The 27546-nt window shown below is 39.1% G+C and overlaps 2 protein-coding genes and 1 long non-coding RNA gene across 12 annotated transcripts in view; 1 reads left to right on the top strand and 2 right to left on the bottom strand.

The window, feature by feature from the left end:
* The window catches only part of Gpr176 (G protein-coupled receptor 176), a 112015-nt gene extending 103767 nt beyond the window's left edge, over nt 1–8248 (bottom strand). Inside the window, exon 1 of one of the 2 annotated variants that reach the window (XM_005316390.5) lies at nt 7167–8248. In XM_005316390.5, the coding sequence (XP_005316447.1) occupies nt 7167–7338 (172 nt within the window). In that variant the 5' untranslated portion in view covers nt 7339–8248. The remainder of the gene's footprint in view (nt 1–7166) is intronic. The other variant, XM_078049851.1, reaches the window with a different exon arrangement.
* A 5897-nt stretch (nt 8249–14145) lies between these two features.
* On the bottom strand, nt 14146–18852 carry LOC144377766 (uncharacterized). Of its 2 annotated transcripts, none has more exons than XR_013438839.1 (3): nt 18733–18852; nt 14790–15017; nt 14146–14292 (listed from the first exon to the last, which is right to left on the bottom strand). It is a non-coding gene; the product is annotated as an uncharacterized LOC144377766 (long non-coding RNA). The 2 variants fall into 2 exon arrangements; XR_013438840.1 differs by having other exon boundaries at nt 18729–18843.
* A 61-nt stretch (nt 18853–18913) lies between these two features.
* Eif2ak4 (eukaryotic translation initiation factor 2 alpha kinase 4) overlaps nt 18914–27546 on the top strand; it is a 103153-nt gene continuing 94520 nt past the window's right edge. For 3 of the 8 annotated variants that reach the window (XM_078049832.1, XM_078049840.1, XM_078049839.1), the window contains exons 1-2: nt 19007–19147; nt 25854–26080. In XM_078049832.1, the coding sequence (XP_077905958.1) occupies nt 25865–26080 (216 nt within the window). In that variant the 5' untranslated portion in view covers nt 19007–19147; nt 25854–25864. Of the gene's footprint in view, nt 19148–25853; nt 26081–27546 lie in introns of those variants that run through there. The other 5 variants (XM_078049834.1, XM_078049835.1, XM_078049836.1 and 2 more) reach the window with 5 other exon arrangements.

Here is a 27546-nt window from a genome sequence, read left to right as displayed (position 1 = left end):
TCCAACAGAGCATCAAAACAATTGACAGGGAAAAAAATGTCTTTTCAACAAATGATGCTGGGACTACTGGATGTCCACATGCAAAGGAATGAATTTGAATTCCTTGTTCATAACATATGCAAAAATAAATACACATGGATCAAAGACCTAAACTAAATGAATCAAAGAAATGATCTATAAATCTCTTACAAAAAATTTAAGAGGCTGGGGATATAGCTCAGTTGGTAGAGTGCTTGCCTCGTGTGCATAACGCCCTGGGTTCAATCCCCATCAACACAAAAAAATTTAAGAGTACATCTTGATAACCTTAGATCAGGTAATGATTTCTTAGATATGACATCAAGAGCACAAACAACAACAAAATTAGATAACTTCAGCTCAATAAAATCCTTGTTTCTAAAGACATAACAAGAAAATGAAAAAGATAACCCATAAAGTGGGAGAAATTAATTGCAAATCATATATACATAATAAGGTCTAGTATCCTGAATATTTAAGGAACTCCAACAATCAACAATAAAGACAAATAACTCTGTGTAATTATTTAAGTATCTATATTTTTGTGGTACTAGGAATCAAACCCAGGGTCTCATTCATGCTAGGTAAGTACTCTATCACTGAGCTAAATCTCTAGTCCTTTTTGCTTGTGTTTTGTCTTGTTTTATTTTGAGTCAGGGTCTCACTAAGTTCCTCAAGCTACTCTGAACCTTGCAATCCTCCTGCCTCAGCCTCCAACATACTTGGGGTTACAGTTGTGTGCCACCACACCAGGTGTAAATGCCCAAATTTAAAATGGGCAAAAGATCTGAATAGATATTACATCAAAGAAGATACACAAATGAATAATAAGCACATGAAAATATACTGAATAACATTAGTCATTAGGGAAATATAAATCAAAACCATAATGAGATACCACTTCATTTCCACTATAATGGCTATACTCAAAAAGAAAAATAATAACAAATATTGACAAGATTGTGAAGAAATCAGGAACATCATGTACTGCCAATGGAAATATAAAATCACGCCACCACTTTGGAAAACAGTCTGGCAGTTCCTAAAAAGGATAAACATAGAGTTACCATATTACCCAAAAATTCTACTCCAAGGTATATATACCCAAAACTGAAAACATGTCTACATCAAAACATACATGTGAATATTCATAGCAGCATTATTCATAACAGCCAAAAAGTGAAAATAACTCAAATGTCATCATGATGGGTGGATACACAAAATGTAGTATATCTATACAATGAAGTATTATTTGGCCATAAAAAAGGAATGAAGTTCTGCTAGATACATGCTACAACTGCAACCAAAAAATATGACAAGTGAAAAAGGCCAGTCACAAAGACCAAATAATGTATGACCCTAGCCATTTCCATATGAAATATCTAGAACAGGTAAATCTATGGAGACAGAAAGTAGATTAGTGGTTGCTTCTGGTACAGGGTATTGAGAAAAATGAGGGAACAACTGTTAATGGGTATATGGTTTATTCGTAGGATGATTAAAAATGTTCTGGATTTCAATAATGGTGATGGTTTTAGAACTCTGTGAATATACTAAAAACCACTGAGTAGTATCCTTTGTGTGAATTCTGTAGTGTACAAATTTTATCAATAAAGCTGTATTTTTTTAAGTTTTTCAAACAGTAGCTAAACTATGGAACCAACCTAGGTGATCTCCAACAGAATGAATGGATAAAAGAAAAGTCTTATATATTCACACAATGGAATATTACTCAGCCTTAAAGAAGAATGAAATTATGGCATTTTCTGATAAAAGGATAGAGCTGGAAAATATCATGCTAAGCAAAATACGCCAATCCCAAAAACCAAAGGCCAAATGTTTTCTCTGATATGAGGATGCTAATTCACAAAGGTGGGGAGTGGGTAAGGAAAAATATAGTCAGTTTAGGTAGAGGGGAGTGAAGGTAGGGGAGGGGGGTATAGGAATAGAAAGCATAGTAGACTGAATCAGACATTATTACCCTATGTACATATATAACTATATGACCAGTGGGATTCTACATCATGTATAACCAGAAGAATGAGAAATTATACTACATTATATATGATGTATCAATTTGCATTCCTCTGTCATGTATAACTAATTAAAACAAATCTTAAAAATTAAAATGTTTTTTAAGTTTTTAAAAAATTTAAATTCCAAGAATTGGAAAGTTAAAAGATATGCATACAAAGGCCAAGAAAGGAGAAGCATATGGTTAGCAACCAGAATTTCATTCAGATGGAGGTCAGATTGATTTTCTCTGCCTATTATAAAAGAATGGGTTGGGAATATATCCATCATATGGAAATCAAAAACAAAGTGAGGCAATAATATTAGGTTCACCTACCCTCCTATTTCCTGACTCCTTAATTTAGGATCCTTTATTCTTGATGTTGTCTGGTAGGTTTGTAGGTATGCCAGAAGAAATAGCAGGTAGAAGTAAGACTTTGGTGTTGCAATACTATTGGCTATAATTATGGATAACTAAAAATCATTCTTTGTAATTATGAATTACAAGTACAAACTAATATTAACACATTTTCTATTAAGCATTTAAGTGAGTAATTCCAACAATTATTCAGCCAGTATGTGGTTAATTTCAGTTAGTATCAAAGGTACATTTCTCTATCAATCAAGTATCATGATCATTGCTGGTGCCTCATGATTTGCTGGAAGACTATGAGTAAACATAAGCAAAAATGGTGTTTATTTACTCAGCCATAAAAAAAAAAAGAATGAAATTATGGCACTTGCTGTTAAATGGATGGAACTGGAGACTATCAGGCTAAATAAAACAAGCCAATCCCCCAAAACTAAAGGCCAAATGTTCTCTCTGATATGTGGATGCTGACATGCTGATACACAATGAGCCCGGGAGAGAGGAAGAATAGAATTTGTTGTATTAGACAAAGGGGAATGAAGGGAAGAGGGGATTAGGAATAGGAAAGACAGTAGAATGAATCAGACATAACTTTCCTATGTACATATATGAATATATAACCAGTGTAATTGCACATCATGTTCCACCATAGGAATGGGGTCCTAATTAGAATAAGTTATACATGTATAACAATGTATGTATAACAAAATACACTCTCCTGTCATGTATATCTAAAAAGAACAAATAAAAACCAAACAACACCAAGATAAAAACATTACTCTTACAAAATTAAATTCTGTATCACAATCTCTGAGTAAAATTTCAGGAAAAATGTTATTATTGTTATTAATAAAATTAATATTAATAAAATGTTATTAATAAAATTTATTCTTCATTTAAAAATGGTCCATATCACCTATTGAGCAGATTCATCAACTCAGTCCCCTATCTTTCCTTTTTCTTATTTGTTTTTTAACTGTGCTGGGGACCAAACCCAAGGCCTCTCACATGCTAAAAAAGTACTCTACCACTGAGTTACATCCCCAGCACCCCCATCTTCCCTCTGAAATGAATACTTTAATAACCACCACATGGAATCAAGTCCCAAATAAATTAGACAATACTTGGAGTCATTTATTTCATGCTGGCTCACTATATACCTCTAAGTGTATTAGTGTGCTCAGGATGCTATGACAAAATATCATAATAGAAATGGCTTAAACAACATTTATTTCTAACATTTCTGGAAGCTAAGAAGTACCAGATCGGATACCAGCAGGAACAAGTTGTGGAGAGGACCCTCTTCATCACTTATAGGCAGCAGTCTTCTTGCTATGTCCTCTCAGGTTAGGAAGATAAAACAAGCAAGCTCTCTGCAACTAGTTCCATCATGAGGACACCACCCTCATGATTTTATCTAAACTTGATTAACTACCAAAGGCCTCACCTTTCCTTTTTTTAATATTTTTTTTTAGTTGTGTATGGACTCAATGCCTTTGTTTTTACTGATGCTGGGATCGAACCCAGTGCCTCACACTTTTGAGGCAAGAACTCCACTACTGAGCCATAACCCCAGCCCCAGCCTCATCTCTTAATACCATCTGTTGCACTGGGTTTAGAGCTTCAACATATGAATCTGGGGTTTGCAAATATTTAGTCTATAATAGTAGGGAAAGTGGATACAGCTTAAAAACAAGAACCACATATATGATGTTTGGCAGGAAGAGGGAAAGCTGATTTCTCTATTTTAAAATATTTTAAAATAAATGTTGGTGCAGTATAAAGAAATGCTGGCTGTTGTCCACAGGGATAATTTTCTTTAATTAACAAAAAATTCACTTATTTAAAAATACATCCTATGCCTACAATGAGATAGGCACAGACGACAAGTAATCTGTGAAGGAGTAGGTTAGAGGTAATAAGCTAGGTCATAACTGCTGACTTTTTTAAAGTCAAAGTACCAAAGAGGAGCCCACTCTCACTTGAACTGAGAATCCATGTAGAGTGAGGGGGAAAAAAAGGTCAACCCTATGGAGTTCAATCCATAGTATTTAATAGAAATGGTGACTCCAAATCTTATTGAGTTTTTGATTTCACACTGTTGATGACTAAAAATAGTGTGGGCCATCTATTTGCCAAAAGAGAATCTAAATTAACTCTCTTTCAAGATCCTCTACATATCTGAAGATATCCCATAACGTTTCATAAAGAAATCTGAGGAACATTAGTTTACACAAATCCCCAAAAGGTATATTATTTGAATAATAACATATATAACTCTTGAGTTCATTTTCAACACAGCAAATAATGTCCCCAATGGTTGGAATATTACAGTTATTCCAATTTGTTAGGGAGTCTTCCTATTACAGGACACTAAAACAGTTTCCAAAAAGAGCTGCAAGACATAAATAGTACAAAAAATTATTTTCACATAATAATGGGCTTCTAAAAAGCCTAATAAAAAGAAATCTATTTAGAGAATATGAGAAGTATGTTTGAATTTGTTTAACAGAAAAAAATAAGGAGAAACTCATTGGCTTATGTTTGGGGACAGAAGAAATAGGTAGACTAACTCAGTTATTTATTCTAGATATTATTCCATCCTCCCACAATTTTACCTTTCTCCATTCCTAATCTATTATTCTTCTCTATTTGGGGGCTTTCAAACTAAGCTTCCCAAGTTTACTTGCCCTGCAGCTGACTGCACATGGCTTAGGAAGTAAGCTCTAAGCCTCAAATGGCATTACCAGGAGAATATGAAAGTACACAGATATATTTGAAGGGATCAGCTCTTTGGAGAACAATGAATCAAAAATACCAGTAAATAACAAATACATAGGGAAATATTACAATTCAGTTAAGCTTTCAAGAAAATCAAAAATACTATCTATATTTATACTTTCTGAAAATAGAAAGGAGCAAATGGACTTCTTCTTAGGCAGACCCAAGTAATGTGAAAGGGGAAAAATATGTCTTCCTAGGTCAAGGGAGGCATATCAAGAGAAAATTAAGTCTCCTCTTTTAAGAGATCCATGAAAGAAGTTTTTGCATGTCACTCAGAAGTGCTATGTGGAAAAGAGCTGAAATAAGATCATATTTACCTAAGATTTCCTGAATCCAATGAAAGCTAAAAAATGGAAAGGACATGGGAAGCAGAAGTAACTTATTAAATGTCCATTGTTTGCTGTCTTTTACATACATGCTCTGTCTTCTATTTCAGTAGTACTCATTGAATCATTAAAAAATGTCTCCCAACATCATCTTTTTTCCACGTTACCAATGAGGAAAATTAACACACACACACACACACACACACACACACACACACACACACACGGCCATACATTTTATTTTTGCAGGAGAAAACCTGCAAAAATAAAATTTACAGCCCTTTCTCCAGCCTCCCCAGTAATCTACACTGTAAGTGTGACAATATTGAAATTTAACTCCATGTATCATGCCTAGTATCTATTAGAGGGTTACTAAATGTTTGATAAATGAATGTTGAAAGTCTTTGGAACACAGGCTTTTGTTAATGTGAACTTCACTCATAAAAACATCTTAAAACACACATATCGATCTACATATAGTCACAGAAATGTCTAACAATGCACTCATGAAAAAAAGAGGAAAACCAATATTACAAAAGAATGGACTGTAATGGAAAGATGACAATTAGAAAAAATATGAAGGGAAATACCAAACACTTAAAATTCTTCCAAATATGGTCTTTTTTATGTCAGTTATCTTAGTTTCCGTGAAAATCCACAAGTTCTGGGAAAAGAAACCTATCCTTACTTTGAAACTTTAACACTACTCTTGCACACATCAGATATAATCATAAAAGATCTCTTCTCACCCTTCCAAATGCCACATCAGAGAATTTACACATATTTACAAATAGTGTGCATTGTTGGGCAAACCTCAACTGAAATGAATATTAATTATATTATTCATCATTTAAAGAGTAGCTCTAAAGAGTAGTCTCATTTAAGACAAGTGAGAAGTACAGGTAATTCTTACTAGTGGACATAAGTTTTTACTAGCCCCTCACTTCAGTTGATCTTTTCTTCCCTGAACAAGGAAAGAAATCTGTTGCGGTTGGTTTGGGGCTTTTTGTTTTGGTTTGGTTAGGGTTAGGGTTAGGGTTATCTTTGTTTTGTACCTCGAACAAAATATAAGTAGAGAAATAAGGTGGGTTTTGTTTTACTTGAGAATTTTCAAAATAGCTGAAGGCAACATAAAGTTTAACTTCACAGGGTTGCTTACCAGAAGGTCGGTGCTCTGAAGAGGCAAGCCATAAAATATGCACAAAAATAATATTTTATATAGGGAATAGTAGTAGCGAGAAATACATTTTTAAAAGAGAGTAACATTCCTTCATCAGCAACAAAATCCCAAAGAATCTTAGTTCTTATTTGTAAACAAGTGTTGGAGCCACCGCTGCTTCCTGGCACCCAGGAGGTAAAGTATGATGTGCGCAGCCCTTTGCCCACCCCGAAGCATTCCGCAAGGAGGATGACCTCTGCCCAGACCAGGCACCAACCTCAGCTAAGAGAAAGATCTATCGGAACTGTTCTGCTTCCAGCTTAAGGGTTGGGGTCGCCCACTCCTGCTTAACTTCACTGCAGTAACTACAGGATTCTTAGACCTCCTTCAACTATCGCACTTGACCAGGCACTTGCAACCCACGCGGCTCTGGTTACGGCGGATCGGAGCTCCCAGAGCCTGCGCCCTCGGGGAAGCCCTGCGGCAGGTGGCTTACCGAGCAGCGAGCCTATGAAGATGACGATCTGCACAGTGGTGGTGAACTGGCGGTACAGCTGCGCCTCACCGAACTCCCCGAGCGCGCTGCGGTTCGCGCCCGCCGCCTCGGCGCCCGACGTGTTGCGCGGCTCGCTGGCGTTCCGGGAGATCCAGCTCGCGTTATGCCCCATGGCGAGGCTGGGGCTCCGGTTCCGCTCGCCGCCAGCCTGCCTCGGAGCCCAGCGTGGGTGTCTGGCGGAGTCCTGGAGAGCCGGGGCAGCCGGCGGGTCCCCTCACGTCTCCACGTAGTCAACCCCGCCACCAGGGAGGCGGGGTGGGAGAGAGGCGAGGCCGCGCCCCATGTCTGTTCCCTCCTGGGTCCCTGTCAGCAGCCACATGAAGGCTGCACGGTCAGAGCCCGCCAAACGTCGTCTGTCCCTCCTCCAGGGGGATCAGCGCGGCCAAGCCCACTCAGCAGAGATGAAAACAGAGAAGGGGGCATTTGATGCTCAAGAAGGGTGCTCTCCAATCCTGCCGCCCGCTTCAACCTCTGCTCCCTCCACCCTCTGAGAGCCAGGGTATCCCACTCTAGTCCCCTTGGACCGACGGTCTCTGCCTCCCTCCTCAGAGGGAAAAGAACATTTGGCTAAAGCAATTTTTCAATCCTGCTGGCTTCGAGGCTGGATGACGATGTGAAACCCACGAAATGGCCAAGTCGTGTGGTCGGAGCTGACCCCGTCGGCTCAGAACCCCGACTCCCGGGGGGCGCCCAGGCCTATTTGGAATGCCCTGAGTCTCCTAAACAGCCTGACCCTGCGCGGCTGGCTGGCTGGCTGCCAGCTGTTCCCGGCAGTCCCCTACGATCCAGACCCGTGCTGGGGTCTCAGACCTCCCGCCTAGGGACCCCGTTCCGTAACCCCTCTTTGCCTCTGCACGGCCCGACACCCCCTTTCCCGGCCCCACTCGGGCCCGAAGCCGCTGGGACAGAGCTTAGCGACACCGAAGGAAAGCGGGTGGACGCCCCTTGAGGGGCAGTGGCACCGCCCCCTCGGCCGCCCGGCTACCTGCGCGTGCCTGGGGTAACCCGGGGCGCGCGGCCGGCGGGGACGGTCACGTGATGCTCGGCTCCGCCCCTCACGCTGCCGAGGGAGGTGACGCCATCTTGGCCCCGCGGAGCGTGACTTCCTTATGGGAAGTGTAGGAGGCGCGGGATTTGGTGTCTGGCGGCTGGGACACGCTCCCTACTCCTCCTGGACCTCTCTTCATTTATTGCTACCGTTACTATCCTGGAGCTTGTCAGCTTGGGCTGCCTGCAAGCCCTTAATTACACGTCTCTGCCACCTTTGCAGGGAGCCCAGTCTCCTGGCTTCTCTGTCAGTCCTTAAATGTAGCTGAAGGATTTAAGAAATATGGAACATAGGAACCCAGTGCGTGGTTTCCTAGATTCTTTTATTGGATCTCTTTTCTAAAACATAACACAGTATAATCCAAGCGTAGTGGATTCTGGCAATGAAGAGTTGGGAGGAAGCACCTTCCTGTGGGCTGATGCTAAGGCTGGGAAACTGGGATAAACAAGTGAATTAAGAATATAAAAGAGAAACCAAATAGGAGAATGGATCTAGAAAAAAGAAAAGGAGAAATGAGACAAGAAAAGAAAGATTTTGCATAGTTTGACTTAATGGCAACTGGTTTCTTTTGTACAGCCTGAAGTACATGGTAGAGGACTTTGACATAGTGAATGACAAGGTCAGCTCCAAGAACAATAACTCTTAAGCAGTAATTTAAATTAGTTATTTTTTGGTTGCCTCAAGGATGATCCTGCTATAGTTAGACTATTTTACTCTCACTGGTCACCCTTCTTATTTATTGATCTTTAGAGGGCAGAAATCTATGTTAGATATATCTTTGGATTTTCACAATACCTGCATATGGTAATTCTTCATGTAAACAGTTACATTAAACTTTACAGAGACCAAAAAGAAGAGGGAAATTAATAATTACATTAATTATACTCCATCAAAAAAAATTGCCATTTCCAGTAGTTAAAATTAGTTCTGTGAGGCTAAACATGTTTTTCAAATGAAACCCCTTATACTGTAATCATAAAGCACAAATTATAATAGTGATTCATTAACATTCAGCACACTCCTTAAGGAAAGGCTGGAGAAGACTGTGCAAATAGAGTTGTTTGGTAATAGTCTAAAAACACCTACCTTCACCCTCTGGCACCTACTCAAAACAATTGGAATATAGGTGTGGGAAAACAAAAAAAAAATGAAGAAAGCAAAAAACTATATTTTCATTTTGAAAAGACACCTCTAAATTCTTTACAGTCCCTATTTTGGTGTTAAGATATAGAGTTAGTGGTATCAACAACCTAATGAACTGAGCTCACCATGATTCTCAGATGTGAGGAAGGTTTGCCTCAGGAACAAATAGAGCCAAGGACAATGTGTCATGATTCTTACAGCTGTGTCATCTATGAACTTTTCACTCATTACAATCATGAGTCAAGAAAAGTTAAGATTGACATGTAATGTTAGAGGTTGGATATGATTTAAAGACATGTTAATTGTCTATAGTAGTATCATTTATATAGTTATAATGGTATTATTTATATGTGTCTGGTCATTTACTACTGCATAACAAACCATGACAAATTTAGCAGCTTGAACAACTCCACATGCTATCAACTAGGGTAATTCAAAATCATTGGCTGAATCTGAAATCTAAAAGCTGTTCACTCACAGGCTGGAAGTAGATGTCACCTGTTATCTGGGAACTTAGCTGGAGCTGTCAGCTAAAATATCTACATGTGGCCTCTCCATGTATCTGCTTGGCTTTCCCACAGCCTGACAATTATATTCCACAATATAGCATCCCAAGAAAGACAGTCCTAAGAGAATAATGTGGAAGCCATATTGACTTTTATAACCTAATCTCAGAATTCACATAGCATCACTTCCACTATACTCCATTGTGGGAGATCAACCTCACACATGAAAGAGTCACACTCCCGGGGCGGCTGGGTGCTGAGGCGCTCAGTCACAGAAATGTGGCAGAGCTTTCCCCACCCTTCTTGGGTTCGAGGGAGGGTGCCTCATGCATAGGTGTGTCTTGCTACAGCCCCATGGGTGAAGCAATGCTCACCTGTTCCTTTGTAATATAACCCTTTGCCCTGTTTAGGGTAGAATCTTCCATGGAAGTGCCTTGTGTGTGTCCCCTTCTCTTAGTGTGCCCCTGGGTGTGGCCTACCCAGGTGTCAGTCAACCTACTGACAGTGGACATCATGAAGATAGACTCAGACCCCTGAAACCTGACCCCTTGCCTCATTTGAATAGCTTCTTCTGAATAAAAGGAGTCAGTGCTCTCGATCTCTCTCTTTTTTTCCGGGGGAGGGGTGTTATTGCATATTTGTACATGTACACAATATAACAATATCATTTGGCCAGTATCACCCCCCAGGGCTTCCCCTTTCCCTCTCCTCCCACCTCTGATTCCTTTTCTCTACTGATCTCCCTTTGATTTTCATGAGATTTCCACATTTTTCTTTTTCCCTCTCTAGCTTCGACACATGACCCTTGCTTTCTGAGTTAGGCTTATTTTGTTCAACATAATGGTCTCTAGTTCCATCCATTTTCCTGCAAATGACATGGTTTCATTTTTTCTTTATCCATTTGTGCATTAGTGGATACCGAAGCTGGTTCCATAGTTTAGAATTATCTGTGAATTCCACAATTGTGAATTGTGCTGCTATAAACATGGGTATGCTTATGTAACTATAGCATGATGACTTTAATTCTTTAGGATGACTTCTAAGGAGTAATATAGATGAGTCCTATGGTGGTTCCTTCTTCTAAGGAAACCTCCACACTGATTTCCACAGTGGTTGTACTAGAGTACGATCCCACCAAAATGTAAAACTGTCCCTTTTTCTCTACATCTTTTCCAGCATTTATTATTATTTGTATTCTTGATGACTGCCAATCTAATTAGAGTGAGATGAATTCTCAGTAGTGTTGATTTGCATTTACCTGATTGCTAATGATGTTGAACATTTTTTCATATATTTGTTGGCCATTTGTACTTCTTTTAAGAAGTGTCTGTTTAATTCATTTGCCTTAATTGGGTTATTTGTTTTATTGGTGTTAAGTTTTCTGAGATTTGATATATTCTGGATATTAATCCTCTGTTTGAAGTGTAGCTAGCAAAAGATTTCTCCCATTCTGTAGGTTCTCTCTTCTCTTTTTTTTTTATTGTTGGTTGTTCAAAACATTACATAGTTCTTGATATATCATATTTCACACTTTGATTCAAGTGGGTTATGAACTCCCATTTTTACCCCGTATACAGATTGCAGAATCACATCAGTTACACTTCCATTGATTTACATATTGCCATACTAGTGTCTGTTGTATTCTGCTGCCTTTCCTATCCTCTACTATCCCCCCTCCCTTCCCCTCCCCTCCCCTCCCCTCTTCTGTCTCTACCCCCTCTACTGTAATTCATTTCTCCCCCTTGTTTTATTTTTTCCTTTTCCCTCACTTCCTCTTGTATGTAATTTTGTATAACCCTGAGGGTCTCCTTCCATTTCCATGCATTTTCCCTTCTCTCTCCCTTTCCCTCCCACTTCTCATCGCTGTTTAATGTTAATCTTCTTCTCATGCTCTTCGTCCCTACTCTGTTCTTAGTTACTCTCCTTATATCAAATATATCTTATATCAAAGAAGACATTTGGCATTTGTTTTTAGCTTCACTTAGCATAATCTGCTCTAATGCCATTCATTTCCCTCCAAATTCTATGATTTTGTCATTTTTTAATGCAGAGTAATACTCCATTGTGTATAAATGCCACATTTTTTTTATCCATTTGTCTATTGAAGGGCATCTGGGTTGGTTCCACAGTCTTGCTATTGTGAATTGTGCTGCTATGAACATCGATGTAGCAGTGTCCCTGTAGCATGCTCTTTTTAGGTCTTTAGGGAATAGACCAAGAAGGGGAATCGCTGGGTCAAATGGTGGTTCCATTCCCAGCTTTCCAAGAAATCTCCATACTGCTTTCCAAATTGGCTGCACCAATTTGCAGTCCCACCAACAATGTACAAGTGTACCCTTTTCCCCACATCCTCGCCAGCACTTGTTGTTATTTGACTTCACAATGGCTGCCAATCTTACTGGAGTGAGATGGTATCTTAGGGTGGTTTTGATTTGCATTTCTCTGACTGCTAGCGATGGTGAGCATTTTTTCATGTACTTGTTGATTGATTGTATGTCCTCCTCTGAGAAGTGTCTGTTCAGGTCCTTGGTCCATTTGTTGATTGGGTTATTTGTTATCTTATTGTCTAATTTTTTGAGTTCTTTGTATACTCTGGATATTAGGGCTCTATCTGAAGTGTGAGGAATAAAGATTTGTTCCCAGGATGTAGGCTCCCTATTTACCTCTCTTATTGTTTCTTTTGCTGAGGAAAAAAACTTTTTAGTTTGAGTAAGTCCCATTTGTTGATTCTAGTTATTAACTCTTGTGCTATGGGTGTCCTATTGAGGAATTTGGAGCCCGACCCCACAGTATGTAGATCGTAGCCAACTTTTTCTTTTATCAGACGCCGTGTCTGTGTCTCTGATTTGATATCAAGCTCCTTGATCTATTTTGAGTTAACTTTTGTGCATGGTGAGAGAAAGGGATTCAGTTTCATTTTGTTGCATATGGATTTCCAGTTTTCCCAGCACCATTTGTCGATCTCTCTCTTGCTGCGGACCCTTAAGGTCAGAGGAGCTGTCACAGCGACCCCAAAGAAAAAGGTATTTGTGTCTCTTGTGTGGTTATTTTGCACAGCCCAGTTAGCCCAGTTTAACTGGAGTGACTTCTAAGCCTTTTAATCATGAGAACAGAAACCCAGCACTCTATTAAAGCAGTCCCAAAATCACTGTGTTTAAGGGAGAGGGATGTAGACCACAACTCTCAGAGTAAGGAGTATGCTCTTTTGTAAAAAGAGCATGTGGAATGAGAAATGTTATAATCATTTAACAAAATGTTCCATTTTAGATATCTTATTTGGAATTAAAGTTGAACAGGTCAAAAACTACATGCATTAATACTGTCCATTTCAATTACTTACAGGTATAATCTTGGAGGCTGCTATACAAAATGCCTTACTGTAAGCAGCTTATAAACAACAACAACAAAAAATTTTTCATAGTTCTATAAACTGGATGTCCAAAATCAAGGCATCCACAGATTCAGTGACTGCATTCTGGCTCATAATTCATGCCTTCTAGCTGTGTCCCCACATGGTTAGAAAAGTACCCTTTTATAAAGGCACTAGTCACATTCATGAGGGTGAGCTCTCATCACATAATCACCTGCTAAAGCAGGGGGGGGTCTCCTCATAACTTCACAATTGTGATGAGGTTTCAACATAGAACTTATGAGGGGAAGAAACAATATTTAGACTATAGCAGATGTTATGTTGATATGAGCTGGCCAGGAAATAACACTTGGCAGCAATCAAGTACATGGCCAGAGCTAAGGACAGATGATTGGAATTACCAGCCTACACACTTTGTGCTGATAATTTTATCCAAAACCCTCTGAAGCTACAGTAAAGCAAATCATAAACAATGAAGTACAGTTTTGTTTTCTTTTAAGGTAACATCTGACTCTAGCTCTAGAAAATGCTATCACAAGTCATTTTTCTTTACATTCATCTCCCATAAAATAGTCTAAGATGGCATCCTCCCAACTTAAAACCACTTTATGTTCCCAAAGTTTTGATGTGATGGCTAATTTTATGTGTTGACTTAACTAGGTTAAGAGATGCCCAAATAACTGATAGAACATTATTTGTGAATGTATCTGTGAGGGTGTTTCTGAGAGATTGACATTTGAATCAGTAGGCTGAGTAAAGAAAATCTAACCTCATCAATGTGGGTAAACATCATCCAATTTGTTGGCAGCCTGAATAAAAAAAATAAATAAATAAAAAGAACAAAAAAGCAGAGAAAGGAGAAAGGGTGAATTTATTCTCTCTTATTGAACTGGAACATCCATCTTCTTCTGTCTTCAGGCCTTAGTAGTCACTGAATTACACTACCAACTTTCCTTCGTTTCCACCTTGCAGATGGCAGATTGTGGGACTTCTCAGCCTCTGTAATTGCATGAGCCAATTCTCAATATCCTCTTTCATATATATAAATGAAATAAATATTATAAACTATGATATACATATATATATATTTAATTGGTTCTATTTCTCTGGAGAACCCTGAAACCCTGATTAATACACCTGTTTCATGATTAATATAGTTGATTAGCACTGGGGATCCATTTTTCCATAGAAATAATAAACATGGTGATAGAGTTTTGAGGAAAAGAGGAATCCCAAAGAGGGAGTGAGAGGTTCTGGGGATTAAGTATCCCAAGGGAAGTTCTAGTCATTCTCCAGATCTATCTCCCTCTCCAAAGTTCTGCCTTGTTCAGTCTGCACAGCATTTAATGAAGTTACTCTTCTACATGTGTCTGTAGTTCACTCATTTAACGCATGTTAAGGCTCTGTGTTACAAACACAATTAGGGAAGCAGTATGTGGAAAACAACAGATTTTTACAGATTTCCCCAATCATCTGTTCTGAAATTAATCATATACCTATTGAAACTTGCTTGTGGATTTTCTTGTAACCACTGGAATATAGGTGTGATGATCAATTTTATGTGTCAAGTTGACTGGGTCATGAGGAACCCATATATTCAGTCAAGCATTATTCCAGGTGTGTCTGTGAGGGTGTTTCTGGATGGGATTGATATGAATGAATAGACTGAATAAAGCAGATTGTCCTCCACTATGTGAGTGGATCTTGTCCAATCAGTTGAAGATCTGAAGAGAAAAATAAAATAAAGATAAAAATATTACTCAGGTAGCATTTCTTTCTGTTGAACTGTCTTTGAGCCGTGCCTGGACTCCAGCTGAAACATTGGCTCTTCTTGGGTCTTGAGCCTGCTGGCTTTTGAAATGAAACCTCCACCATTGGTGTTTCTGTTCTCAGGCATTAGACTTGGGTTGGAACTATACCACCAGCTCTCCTAAATTTCTATCCTGCTGACTGCAAATCTTGGAACTTGTTAGGCTCCGTGATTGTGTCAGTCAATTCTTCATAATTAATCTCTTTCTATATGTATATTTATCCTGTTTGTTATGTTCTCTTTGGAGAACCCTAATTCAATAAGTAATTTTTAAAAAATAACTCTTTCCTTTTCAACTTTTTCCTTTATTCTTAGGATTGATAGTAATTGCAAAGCCCAACATGGTAAGTGAGGTGGATCCAGTGGGTTTTATTTTCCTTTACTTCTTCCCTCCTATCCTTCACATGCCCCTGTGTGGCCTTTTACTAATGACAGAAGAGAAAAGCTGGAGAAATGTAAGTATTTTTGTGTGATAAGCCCAAAAGCAGCATGCTGAGAAAAGTCTTTATGGTACTTGACTACCCATCTGGAATAAGCAGTTCTATTTTCAAATGACTATTTCTATGCCTATATGAAAGAATAGATATTGCAGGTTATTATGTAGACATCACAAACATTCAATAATATTTCATTGTCTTCTTCTTGGAGCCACACAGAAGAATGTATTTCTCAGTTGCACTTGCAGGTGGGCAGGTACATGTGACTATTATGACTAATGAAATATAAGCGGTTGTGGAGTCGTTTGTGGGCTGAGACAGTGAAATGCTATTTGTGATTCTCAAGTCTCTCTTCTTCCCTGCCATTGTGATTGTGGAAGGGGCCTTGTGTTGAAATGGAAGAGCCAAAAGATGGAAGCAGCTTATGTCTCTGAATCACCATATAGGAGGGCACATACCCTGGAGGGCCAACCAAACTCATGAAAAATTTGGTATGAGCAGGAAGTAAATATTGATTACACCAAGAAACCAAGATTTTTACAGTTACACACTATTACAGCATAACCCAACATATCCTGGCAGATATAGTTATAAAAATTGGGGACTAAATATTTAAAAGCACAGTTTATTTTATTTCTGGGAACAGAAGAAGATATTGAGTCAGGACTTTTAAAAGTCTCTGTGAATATTGACAGTGGCAATAAGGATCTCTGAAGTCCTTGTGAAATGAAAGTGGTAGCAGATAATAGAACCTCTGGACATCTTTGAGTTGAAATATTGAGATTTTCACATCCAAAAACATTGGTCTCTGATAAACTTGTATTGTTTAAATGGATTTTTGGAGAGCACTAAAGCTTAATATAGCAGAAAACCTATTTCTCTTTTTCTGGAAACCTGAGTTATCATTTTACACAGGAAAAACTACCAACTTTCTCAAGATTAAAGAGTTCATTATAGTGTGCACAGTGGTTGGGGTATCAGGAGCATAAATCCTTGCCCTGGGTTTGAATGCCCACTTCACCATTTCCAGTTGTGTTCAAATAACATTGGGTAGTTGTTTTGCCTCTCTAAATCTAGCTTAAAAATGCCTATTTTGCAAAGTTGTTTTGAGGGCAATAAAGAATTTAATTAATGAAAATCCTGACAAGGTCTGGCACATTGTACAATAGCAATAAAGGGTAACTATGCAAGATGAATTCCTGTTTATTGATGTTTAAAGAAAAAATATCCAAGAGGAAAAAAGCATCACCTTCCAACCTTTAAAAAATTATCTGTCCTGGAATGTAGCTCAGTGGTATCAGTGGTAGAGTGCTTGCTCAGCATATACAAAGCTCTGAGTTAAATCCCCAGTACAAAACATAAAAAATAAAAACATCTGTAGATCTAAAGAAAATATTATATAACAAGCCCTATATTTCAAAAAATGAAAGAATCACTTATTTTGCAATAAACAAAGGACAGAAGTTTGGAATTTAACCTTTTCACCATTGGGCTAAACATTTATGATTCTTTGTTTGGTATATAGTAATTTACCATCAAAACAATTATCTGTTTAAAATATATCATCTATTTTAGTTAGCTTTTTGCTGCTGTGACCAAAAGACATGAAAAGAACAACTGGAAGAGGAAAGTTTACTTTGGGCTCACAGTTTCAGAGGTCTCAGTTCATTGACTGTCAGCTCCATTCCCTCCAGGTCAGGGTGAGGGAGAATAACATACATGGCGGAAGTGTGTGGATGAGGAAACCCACTCAGGCCAGGGCCATCAGAGAGAGAGAGAGAGAGAGAGAGAGAGAGAGAGAGAGAGAGAGAGAGAGAAGACTCTGACTTAATTAATCAGGGACAAAATATATACCCGCAAAACACACCCCAGTGACCTACCTCCTTCAATCATACCCTACCTGCCTTCAGTTACCACTCAGCTAGTTCCTATAGGGGATTAATTCAGTGATTGGATTAAAGCTCTTATAACCCAACCATTCCATCTATATACTTTTTTGCATTGTCTCACAATGGGGGATACCTAATCTAAACCATAACATCGTGTATTCCAAATTACTCCAATATATGGAACAGGAAATTAGTTTCCTATGGATCTGAGTTTTTAATTGTCCTTGTACCTACAGATTTGCTATTAAATTCATCAATTTATTATTAAATTATTTCAGGGAAGTGGGAAGTTGAATGACCTTCCCTTCGCTCCCCAGGAAGCCTCAATAGTCCCACACAGACATATACATATGCACATACATGTGCACAAACACTGTGATCATAAAGCAAATCAGACTTAATTTTTTAATAGCAAATGTGCCAAACTAAAATATCCATCCATGAATATTATCACCCTCAAAGGAGTCACCTTGAGAAGCTATTTAGTTGTAAAAATATATCTTGCTTTCTAAACCCCTTTAGGGGACTCCTCTTTTATAGTTCATTTCAGAAGCTAGCATAACACTTCCTATATTCCTGGTCATGACAAATATGCCCTTTGTTAGGTGAAGGACAGGCTGAGTAAGCTGTCTGCAGGGCATGCCAAACAAAGTTAGCTGCAGGATGACCTGCCCTCTCAAACCCTCTGTCTGGTTCTTTATCAACTATTTGCTTCAAGCCCAAATGCCCAAGCTCCTGCTCAAGGCTGAACACTCAACCCCCTGCTCAAGGCCGAACACGTAACCCCCCTTGTGCCAACAAGGCAGCTTGCAGACCCAGAGACCTCATAAAAACTCCCTCCTGCCGGGCCCCTCTCTCTCTTGCTATCTCCCTTCCTTTCTCTGTCTCTCTCTTGCTCTCTCTCCTCTTTCTTTTCTCCTCTGTTGCACTGCTGCAATAAAGATCTCTTGGTTGCTCTGAGTGTTGTGGTCACTTTCCTTTCACCCTTTAAGATTAGCCAGGCACAATGGCACACGCCTGTAATCTCAGTGGCTTGGGAGCTAAGGCAGGAGGATTGGGAGTTCAAAGCCAGCCTCAGCAAAGGCGAGGTGCTAAGCAACTCAGTGAGACCCTTTCTCTAAATAAAATCCCCCCCCCCCAAAAAAGAATAAATTTTATTCGTTTTTAGAAAGAATCAAAAGTTATCTGGGAGTCTAAGGCACTTCTGTTAAAGAGACTTGTTTCGTGAAAACTATCCAATCTGGTACTATCATTCCAATCTGCATAATTTGTTCGCCCACATTCATGCAGTTCCTTTACTTGCTTTTCTCCTGCAGATTGTGAGCAAGGTTTCAGCCTTGATCAGCCTGGGTTCCTCCAGCCCCAAGAGTCCGCGCGGGGCCCAGCCGCAATCCCGCCCCAATTCCGCCCCAATTCCGCCCCAATCCCGCCCCTGGCGTGGAGTCCCGCCCACGGACCCGCCTCTTCTCGGCCCCGCCCACAGGCCCGTCTCCGGCACCGGGCCCCGCCCCCCAGCCCGCCTGGGCCGGGTAGCCGCCGCTGCCAGGCCGCGCTGCCTTGGCAGCCGCTTAGCCATGACTGGGGGCCGCGGGGTTCCCGGGCGCGGCCGGGATGAACCTCAGGAGAGCTACCCGCAGCGGCAGGACCACGAGCTGCAGGCCCTGGAAGCTATATACGGAGCCGACTTCCAAGACCTGCGGCTGAACGCGTGCGGACCGGTAGGAACGTGGCGGATCTGGCCTGAGCTGGCTTCCCACAGCCTGGCCTTTCTTAACCCTGAGGTTTACAGTTTGGGCGGCCCCTTTAGAATTCTGCAGTTTGTTTGTTTTTTCATTCCTCTAATTCCACCCAGGCTCACACTCTGTCCTCGAACCTTAGCTGGTCTCAAGACCCCCTACCTAGACCGAATTTGGAGATTTTTCCGAGTCTTACTTGGCATCATTTCTTATTCCTACTGACCCCCAAACATCCCTGCCTTTTTCCAACTTTGCCTTCTCCCTCCCACCCCCTGAGTTCTCAAGGAGGATATAGTAGCACATTCACAGTCACCCAATGCTACTTTGGCCTGGGAACGCTTTGGGAGCGCTTGCACAGGCCTTGGGCTTTCAATCAGAATTCCTAGGTCTCACCTATGAATTCAGAACTGTACAAGTCGTAATTCTTACCTCACTCCTCATGTTTTCGGTATGGCAGAACTTTCTGTGCCTTCCTTTGAGGCAGTTAGCTGAGAATACTATAGAATGCATTCGTCTTGGAAGTTTACCAGAGAAGTTATACTGAGTCTAGACCTTTTTAAGTGGCCAGTTGGCTTAAAATATCATTTTCCTTTTTTTCTGGAAGTTAAGATACACCGTAAGCTTCTGATACTGTTTCCCCCATTCTTGAAGAGTTGATCTGCCAAACTAATATGTTTCTAAACATTGTCATTTAAAAATATTACTTGCTTCATCTGCCTTTAATTCTAGCATTTTACAGCTTCTGCCTTATCTACACATCTGCCTTCTGTAAGGGCAGAAGAGTCTCCCAACCCAACATGCTTCTTCCTTCTTCTATTAAATACTGTGATACACCATGGGAATGAAACTGGGCAAAACAGACAAAAATCCTGCCCTCAGGGAGGTTACTTTTCCAGTACTTAATTTTCAGAATTATTTTTAACTGTGTATACTGCTTATACATGTTTATAGTAAAATAATAAATTAATTTACTGGTCATCTGGCAACTTCTCTATTCCCAAACATTGAGAACCAGGAAGTAGACCCATTAAGCAGCCAAAATTTTTGTTACAAGTGTGCACCCAACTCAGTGCAAAACCCCTGAGACTTCATTCAGAGCCAGTTAACTTTATACAGAGCTTATTATCTGCTCCTAATGCTCTAGAAAATAGGAGGGAAGAAGCAGCTGCTTTTGGTTAGAGACAGTGATCATCCATGAATTTATAGCTGATGTCAGTAAGCCCAAGAATTTATAGCTAGTGGTTTTTATAATAAGATATAAAAATACACAAAACAAGCAAAAACTATAAAAGGCAGGCAGAAGTATTGGATAGCATCTGTGGCCATGAATCTTTAGGAATATGATCACCTGTATAGGTCTCATAAGAAAATAATTGATGGATGAGTCAGAGTTTACTCATTCAACAAGTCCTTATTAGCACCTGCTATTTGCTAGTCTTCAGGGAAGGGTTATGCAGGTCTACAATCCTTTATCCAGAACGCCTGAGGCCTGATGGCTTTCAGAATTGTTCCTGTTCACATTCATGGGTGCACGTTCCACACTATCTAATGCCTTCCTCCAAGTTTTGGGCAGTATCCAAAAATCAAGAATGAATATTCAAATTTCACACTAAACAAGACAAAGACTATTGATAATCCTGAATCGATTCTGGCCAAATTTGCTGCCAATACCTTCAAAGAGATTTTTAAAAATTTTTTGGGTAGTGTTATAATGTAAATTCAGTTTAGCATATATATATATATCATTTATAAAGAAACATTTGGAGTCATGTGCTAAAAATTATGCTATAAATAAAAAAGTTTGGATATCACTAGTTTAAACTATAACTTATAGTTAAAAGACAGTTATAAATTATTATTGTTATTTATCTTGGCTAGCTTTCCATATCAGCAAAGGGACTGCTCCCTTATAATTTATTTTTTAATATTTTTTTAGTTGTAGATGGACACAATACCTTTATTTTACTTATTTATTTTTGTGTGGTGTTGAGGATCCAACCCAGTGCTTCACACACACACGACGAGCGCTTGTTTTCCTTCTTCTTTGCTATCATTGTATATATCAGACTTTTTCATCTTTTCTAGTAGATCAATGAAACATGTTTTAATTTTTATTTCGTTGGTTATAAATTATATAGCTCACCTTTGTTTGTAAGCCACTGATTTTTTTTTCTATGAATTGTTTGTGTTCTTTTATTTTTCTTTTCTGCGGTGTATCTTCTTATTTGTAAGAGGTAGGCAGATATATGTTAGGAAAATTATCATTTTGAGTCATCATATATTATAAATATTTACCCTAATTAACCATGCATATTTTATATTTATGTAATTTACACAATTAAACTTTTTTTTTTTTTTTTTTTTTAGAGAGAGAGAATTTTAATATTTATTTTTTAGTTTTTGGCAGACACAACATCTTTGTTTATATGTGGTGCTGAGGATCGAACCCGGGCTGCACGCATGCCAGGCGAGCGCGCTACCAATTGAGCCACATCCCCAGCCCACAATTAAACATTTTTAATGGAATCAAAATGAACTATTTTTTGTATTGTTGTCACTTTGGATTTTTTCCCCTAAGAAAAAACTTATCTGTCCCAGTGTTACCAAACAAAAACGATTTTTTGAGATTTTATTTAATTTTTCATGACTTCATTTTAAAATTTTCGTCAAATAAATATAGAAATAACTGGGTGTAGGTGGGTATTGTGCTGCATGTCTGTAAATCTCAGCTACTCAGGAAGCTGAAGCAGGAGGATCACAAGTTCAAGTCCAGCTGGGGTAACTTAGACTGTATCTCAAAATAAAAAATTCTTACAAAGGTTGGGGAGGAAGTTCACTGGTACAGCTAAGTTTAATCCTAAATGCCACAAAAATAAATATAAAAATGTCATTTTTTAAAAAAAATTCCACCTTAGCTCTATCATATAGGTCTAGGTCACCCTCTTTGTGTAATCTTCCACACCCTCAGTTAGTCAATCAGTTGAGATTTTCAGTCTTTTTCACTACTAATTTGAAATGTCACCTTTATGTTAAGTTTTAGGGCTGAATTTGCATCTATTTTACTTTTTAATATGCTTGAGGATTTGTTTAACTATATTGTAACAGATCAGGAGGGTATCAAAGTTTATGATCCTATTAGGAAGCAAATATAATTCGTGTCTTATAGCAATATATGATCTTCTCTAAATGACTTCTTATTCTGTATTCGTGTCACCTGCATTTCCAGTGTTCAGAACAATTTTTTTTCTCATTTATGATGTTATATATTTACAAATGATACAACCTGTGTTTTTCCTCTCCTTTAAGCTCTCAAAAGGTTTTGGTTGCCTGTTACTTTGTGTTTATTTGCCTGCAAATATCCCAGGAATGCATAATTTCTTGGTGCAGGTTAAGTCAACAATGTTTTTAGCATTCAAATGACCATTTGTCTTCTATGCATAAAGGAGACCCCCCCCCCCCAGCCTACTCCCTGTATCTGCTCAGTATACCTGGGCTGTAAGATTTTTAATCAAATTCTCTTCACCTCCCAGAATCCTTAAATGCCCTAATATGAGCTGATTCTTGGTATCCTAAACACATCTTGCAAAATGCCTCTTCACATGCTGAGAAATTTTTCTATTTGCTTGAGAAAAGCCTAACAAATATTCTGCTCTAATCTCTGAAAGCACTATTCCCTGAGTGGTTTGGGGATTTTGTTTAGGGGTTTTGTTTGTTTTTCTTTCAGTGAGATTGTAACATGTAGGATTAAGTTTGGCCACATATGACAGTAAAATTTAACAACAAAGTTAATATTTTTGCATGTAGAAGTCCAGAGTCTAAGACCTCTTCTATTTTGCTGTTGTCCCATCATCATTATGCCCCTCATGGTCTCCTATAGCTGTCCAAATTCTAGCTTTCACACCTATATTCCAGCTGGCTGAAAGGAGAAAGGGATGAAAAAGTTGCATCCCTTTGTTTTAAGGTCACTTCCTGTAAATTGCATATGACAGTTCTTCTTTCATTTGATTGTCCAGAAATCAATCCAATGTTCACATGTATCTGCAAAGGAGCCTGGGAAATGTATTCAGCTAAAAGGTCAGAGGTTCTGTTGCTACGAAATAAAAAGAAGAATGGATATTGAAGATAATAGTCTTTGCTGAGAAAAACCCCCAAAGTCTGTAACTTATGGAGAGAAATGCCACTCTGGTCATTAAACTCTGTTGGCCAAAATAAAGGCCTTAAAAGTAACCAGTCAGCCCAACAGCTTCAATGTCTTGCTCTTCTCATTTTGAGTTGGCCTTGGTACTCAATCCTGACAAATTATTGGATTTTTCTGTCATTCTTCAGTGGCTGTGGTCTGTTCCTTCATCCACTAGATTCATATGCCTTTTAAAGCTGAAACCTTTATGCATCATGAGTCCTTCACTTTTTATCAAAATTCTTTCCTCTTTTCTAAAAGTTTATTTTGGTGTTATCTGGGCTTATTACCATTTCCACTGTTGACCTAGCTCATGTTGCTATGCTATGGAAGTACCTGGAACACTAGACCTCCCTGATATTTTATGGCTGGTCCAACCCAGAAGTGGTTACAGGATTCTAACTCTGCTTTTATGGGCCCCAGGGTCCTGCACACCAATTTCCCATCCACACTTAGTGGCCTTAGGGCTGGCTGAGAAAGGCCTCTTTCCCTGAGGCTTGCCAATCTTTAATTCTATTTGTTGAATAGAGTACATTTATTAAACATTCCATTTAGTAAAGAATATCTTAGAAATGTGCAGTCCTCCAATAAGCCACTGTTTCCTGAAACTTGCTTCCTGTTCCAGTGCTTCAGAATAAAGTAATGACCAAGCCATGCTCTTTCCCAAGGTTTCACATTTAGGGATACTCTTTACTGCTTATATAAAGAAAAAGGGAGGGCTGGGCCTAGCTGACTTGACTTGACTTGACCTGACCTGGGTACCTGGAGCCAGATTTAGCCCAGGAGACCCTGATAGCTCTGTTTTTTCTGGTAATAATCTGAATATTCAATGCTTTTCTACCTCTACCTGCTTCATCATGACTACTTGCCTGGTATTAGGATGGTTTGGTTGTAATAATCCAGTAATTCTGAGAAATTCAGAAGAGACCCAGTTCAGCACAATAGTTTTGACAAATCAGATAAGACAAGTCAAGAATCCTTTTGGCTTAGAGATCACAAACCAGTACTCTAGTTTGGGTGCTCTTGCCATGGTACACATGCCTGTATGGTGATTAAGTATTTTCAGCAGTGCCCAATGAATAGGAATTCATGCAGGAATCTTTTATATGTCACAGTCAAAAAGAATAAGATAGGAGCTGGGATTGTGGCTCCGCGGTAGAGCACTCGCCTAACATGAGTGGGGCTGGGTTTGATCCTCAGCACCACATAAAAATAAAGGTATTGTGTTGTGTCCATGTACACCTAAAAATAAATTTAAAAAACTAAAAAAAAGAATAAAATAAAGACAAACCAAAAACTCTTTGAAGATGTTACAACTGAAAAGTACATTTTCTACGGCAGAAATTTTGTGTTCTTGGAATTCATCATAACATAGAATCTACAGTATTGACTGTGAATGAAAATTCTGTTTTGACTTTATAAAATACATGTATGCTAAAAATTGTTTCTTTCTACTAAGGATAGTAAACACTGGAATACCACCTGTGTTAACATATAAAAATTCATTCAACTCCTGGGGAAATAAAGACAAAAGGGAAAGTTTTATTTATTTATTTTTTAATTATTTTTGAGAGAGAGAGAAAGAGATTTTTTTTAACATTTATTTTTCAGTTTTCAGTGGATACAATATCTTTATTTTATTTGTATGTGGTGCTGAGTATCGAACCCAGCACCACGCGCATGCCAGGCAAGCGCGTTACCACTTGAGCCACATCCCCGGCCCAAAAGGGAAATTTTAAACCAGATTTGTTACCTTCAATCTGTGGAGATAACTCACCTCATATGCTATCTAAGTGTTCCTCACAAATTCTTTTTATCCTGAGCCCAAGAACCTTGGTTTGCATTTGTAATTTCTGCTTATACATCTTGCTGATACTTAGGTTTTTGCTCCTTCCAATTATAAGGTACTACTTCGGTTTTCTTCCTTCAAAAACAGCAGATAGGCTTTTACTCCCAGGTAGCATCCTTACTTCGATCCTTCACATTGGGCTTGCTAGCTCTCAAATATCTTACTTTATGAAGACCATCTGTATGGCATCTTCCCTTACTTTTCTAGCTTCTTGTTTCATTTGCCTGTTTTAAGCTGACAGTCAGTATGAATTTAGAGCACTATTCTCACTTTTCTGAAATATTATTTTCATTGGTCAGTAGCAAAGTGATAAAGTGAAAGTAGATTAGTAAAAGATAAATTGACCCTTCTTAGGACTCTACTGTATTCTTAGATTTTTGTGCTTCTTTATAGATTTGACATTAAAATACTGTGTTCTGTTCTTTCTAAAGTGACAAACAGGAAAAGATAGGGAAAAAATATTTTCTTAACAAAATTATGAATTGATGATCATAGTGTCTTTCTGAAATTTATGGCCAGTGAGATAAGAAAGTCTGTCAAGAGTTGACCCGCTAGAGAAAGCCACTGGAAAAATTCTGTATAGCCCTTCCTCTCTGTTGTTTTTGCTTTTAACAAATCAGGCGATTTATTAACCTGTTTGTTCTAATACTTCTTGTTGGCAGCTGCCACCGGAATGGTGATTCTATCTGGATCTCTCTGCCCTTACGGTATCAGTTTACAACCTCCAACTTGGTCCTTTTCCACCATTATCAGCCTCTCCTGGGCTTGGAGTACTCGGTGGACCAAGTCAAGAGCCTTAGCTGAAGTGGCTGGGCATGACCTCGTCTCTCTAAGGTCCCCCATAGATCTTGGTCATGGAGCCAACTGCAGCACCACCCTGGAGGTACAGGTACTATGCTGTGAAAGCTGCTTGTGTGCGGTTCTCTTCTTAGGAAGCAACCTCTTTGTTTTTGGCCAGCTTGACTTCATCTACCCTTTGGAGACTTTCAACTTCCAGGACTTGTTGAGGACAGCTGCCAGAGCTCTGAGAGACTCCTTCTGGTTTCCATCTTTCATAGTAACTCCAGGCATCCTGTGGCCTCCTGCTCCCAGCCAGGAGAAAAAGGTTTCTGGGTTGCTTTTGGTTTTGTTTTCCCAAAGTGGACATATATGTAACCTCCCTCCTTCACTAGATTGTTGATATAAAATTAGTAACAGTAATTCAGGAAGACTCATTCATTGGATTTACTTCAGAATAAGTAAATCCTAAATCCTAAGATGATGGTGTAGGGAGGAACAATTTATGATATGGAAAGTATTGGCTCTAAGTTGGTAATTGTTAAACTGGATAGTGGATATAGGGGGTTCATTATGCCACTATTTCTGCTTTCTGTTTGAAAAATTCCATAATTAAAAAGTTGGTTTTTTTTTTAAAGTGAGGCTATTTAAGGAGATTGGTGAAGGCATAGTTTCTCATGTCTTTTTAAGCACCCTTAGCAGCTAAAATGATTCCTATGTTGAATTCCTCCTAAAATATAAAGCAGTGAAAGCTGGGCTGCTGTGGTTGAAGAATAGGAGGCCTGGAGCCTGTTTGGTCTCATCACTCACCCTTTGAGGCTCCTCTTAGGAAACCCACCAGCCTCTACTCCTGCTATTTCCCTCCTGTTTCTCTGGAAATGGAGCCCCTCCTCCTGTTGAAGTCCAACTGTCTTGGCATGTCCAGGATCCATTGGCTTCCGCCCTCTAAAGGGTTTTGCAGCTTTAGGTCCTAATTTATATCTTTTCTGCTCTTCAAAAACATTGCTATCAGTGTCCTCACATGCTGTAGTATTTCCTACCTTTCAAAACAGAACAAAAATTCCTCTGTTAATTTCATATTCTCTCCATACACACCCAGTCTCTGGCACCATTCATAATGTCCCTTAATACCCAAACCTTGAAAGAGTTGTCTGCACTTGCAGTGTCCACTTCCTTACCTAGCACTTCTCAACACTGTTGGGTATGTGTTCCGTTCCCATGAGACCTGCTCTTGGCGAGGCAGTCCTCCTCCTCCACCAGTTGTAAATGCTTTCTGCCCTATACCACCTCCTCATGCATCTGGACAAGGCTCTTTCCATTTCCTTCCTTCACAGCCTGATCTTTTTATCAGCTTTTACCTCAAAATTAATTTTCTCTTTTTCTCACCTTTGCTACCAACTCAGGCTGCATATTATAATTGTGGGGGTTTTTTTGTTGTTGTTTTGTTTTTGTGTGTGTGTGGTTTGCTTGGAATGAAAACCAGGGCCTCATGCATGCTAGGCAAGTGCTTTACCACTGAGCCATATTCCCAACTCTGTTGAAATGGTTATTTCCTTCTGCTTTTATCATCCCCATTCA

Source organism: Ictidomys tridecemlineatus, chromosome 5 (genome assembly GCF_052094955.1).
Source record: "Ictidomys tridecemlineatus isolate mIctTri1 chromosome 5, mIctTri1.hap1, whole genome shotgun sequence".
Taxonomy (NCBI): Eukaryota; Metazoa; Chordata; class Mammalia; order Rodentia; family Sciuridae; genus Ictidomys; species Ictidomys tridecemlineatus.
The sequence above is the reverse complement of the archived record's forward strand: the minus strand, read 5'-3'. Positions and strand labels throughout refer to the sequence as shown.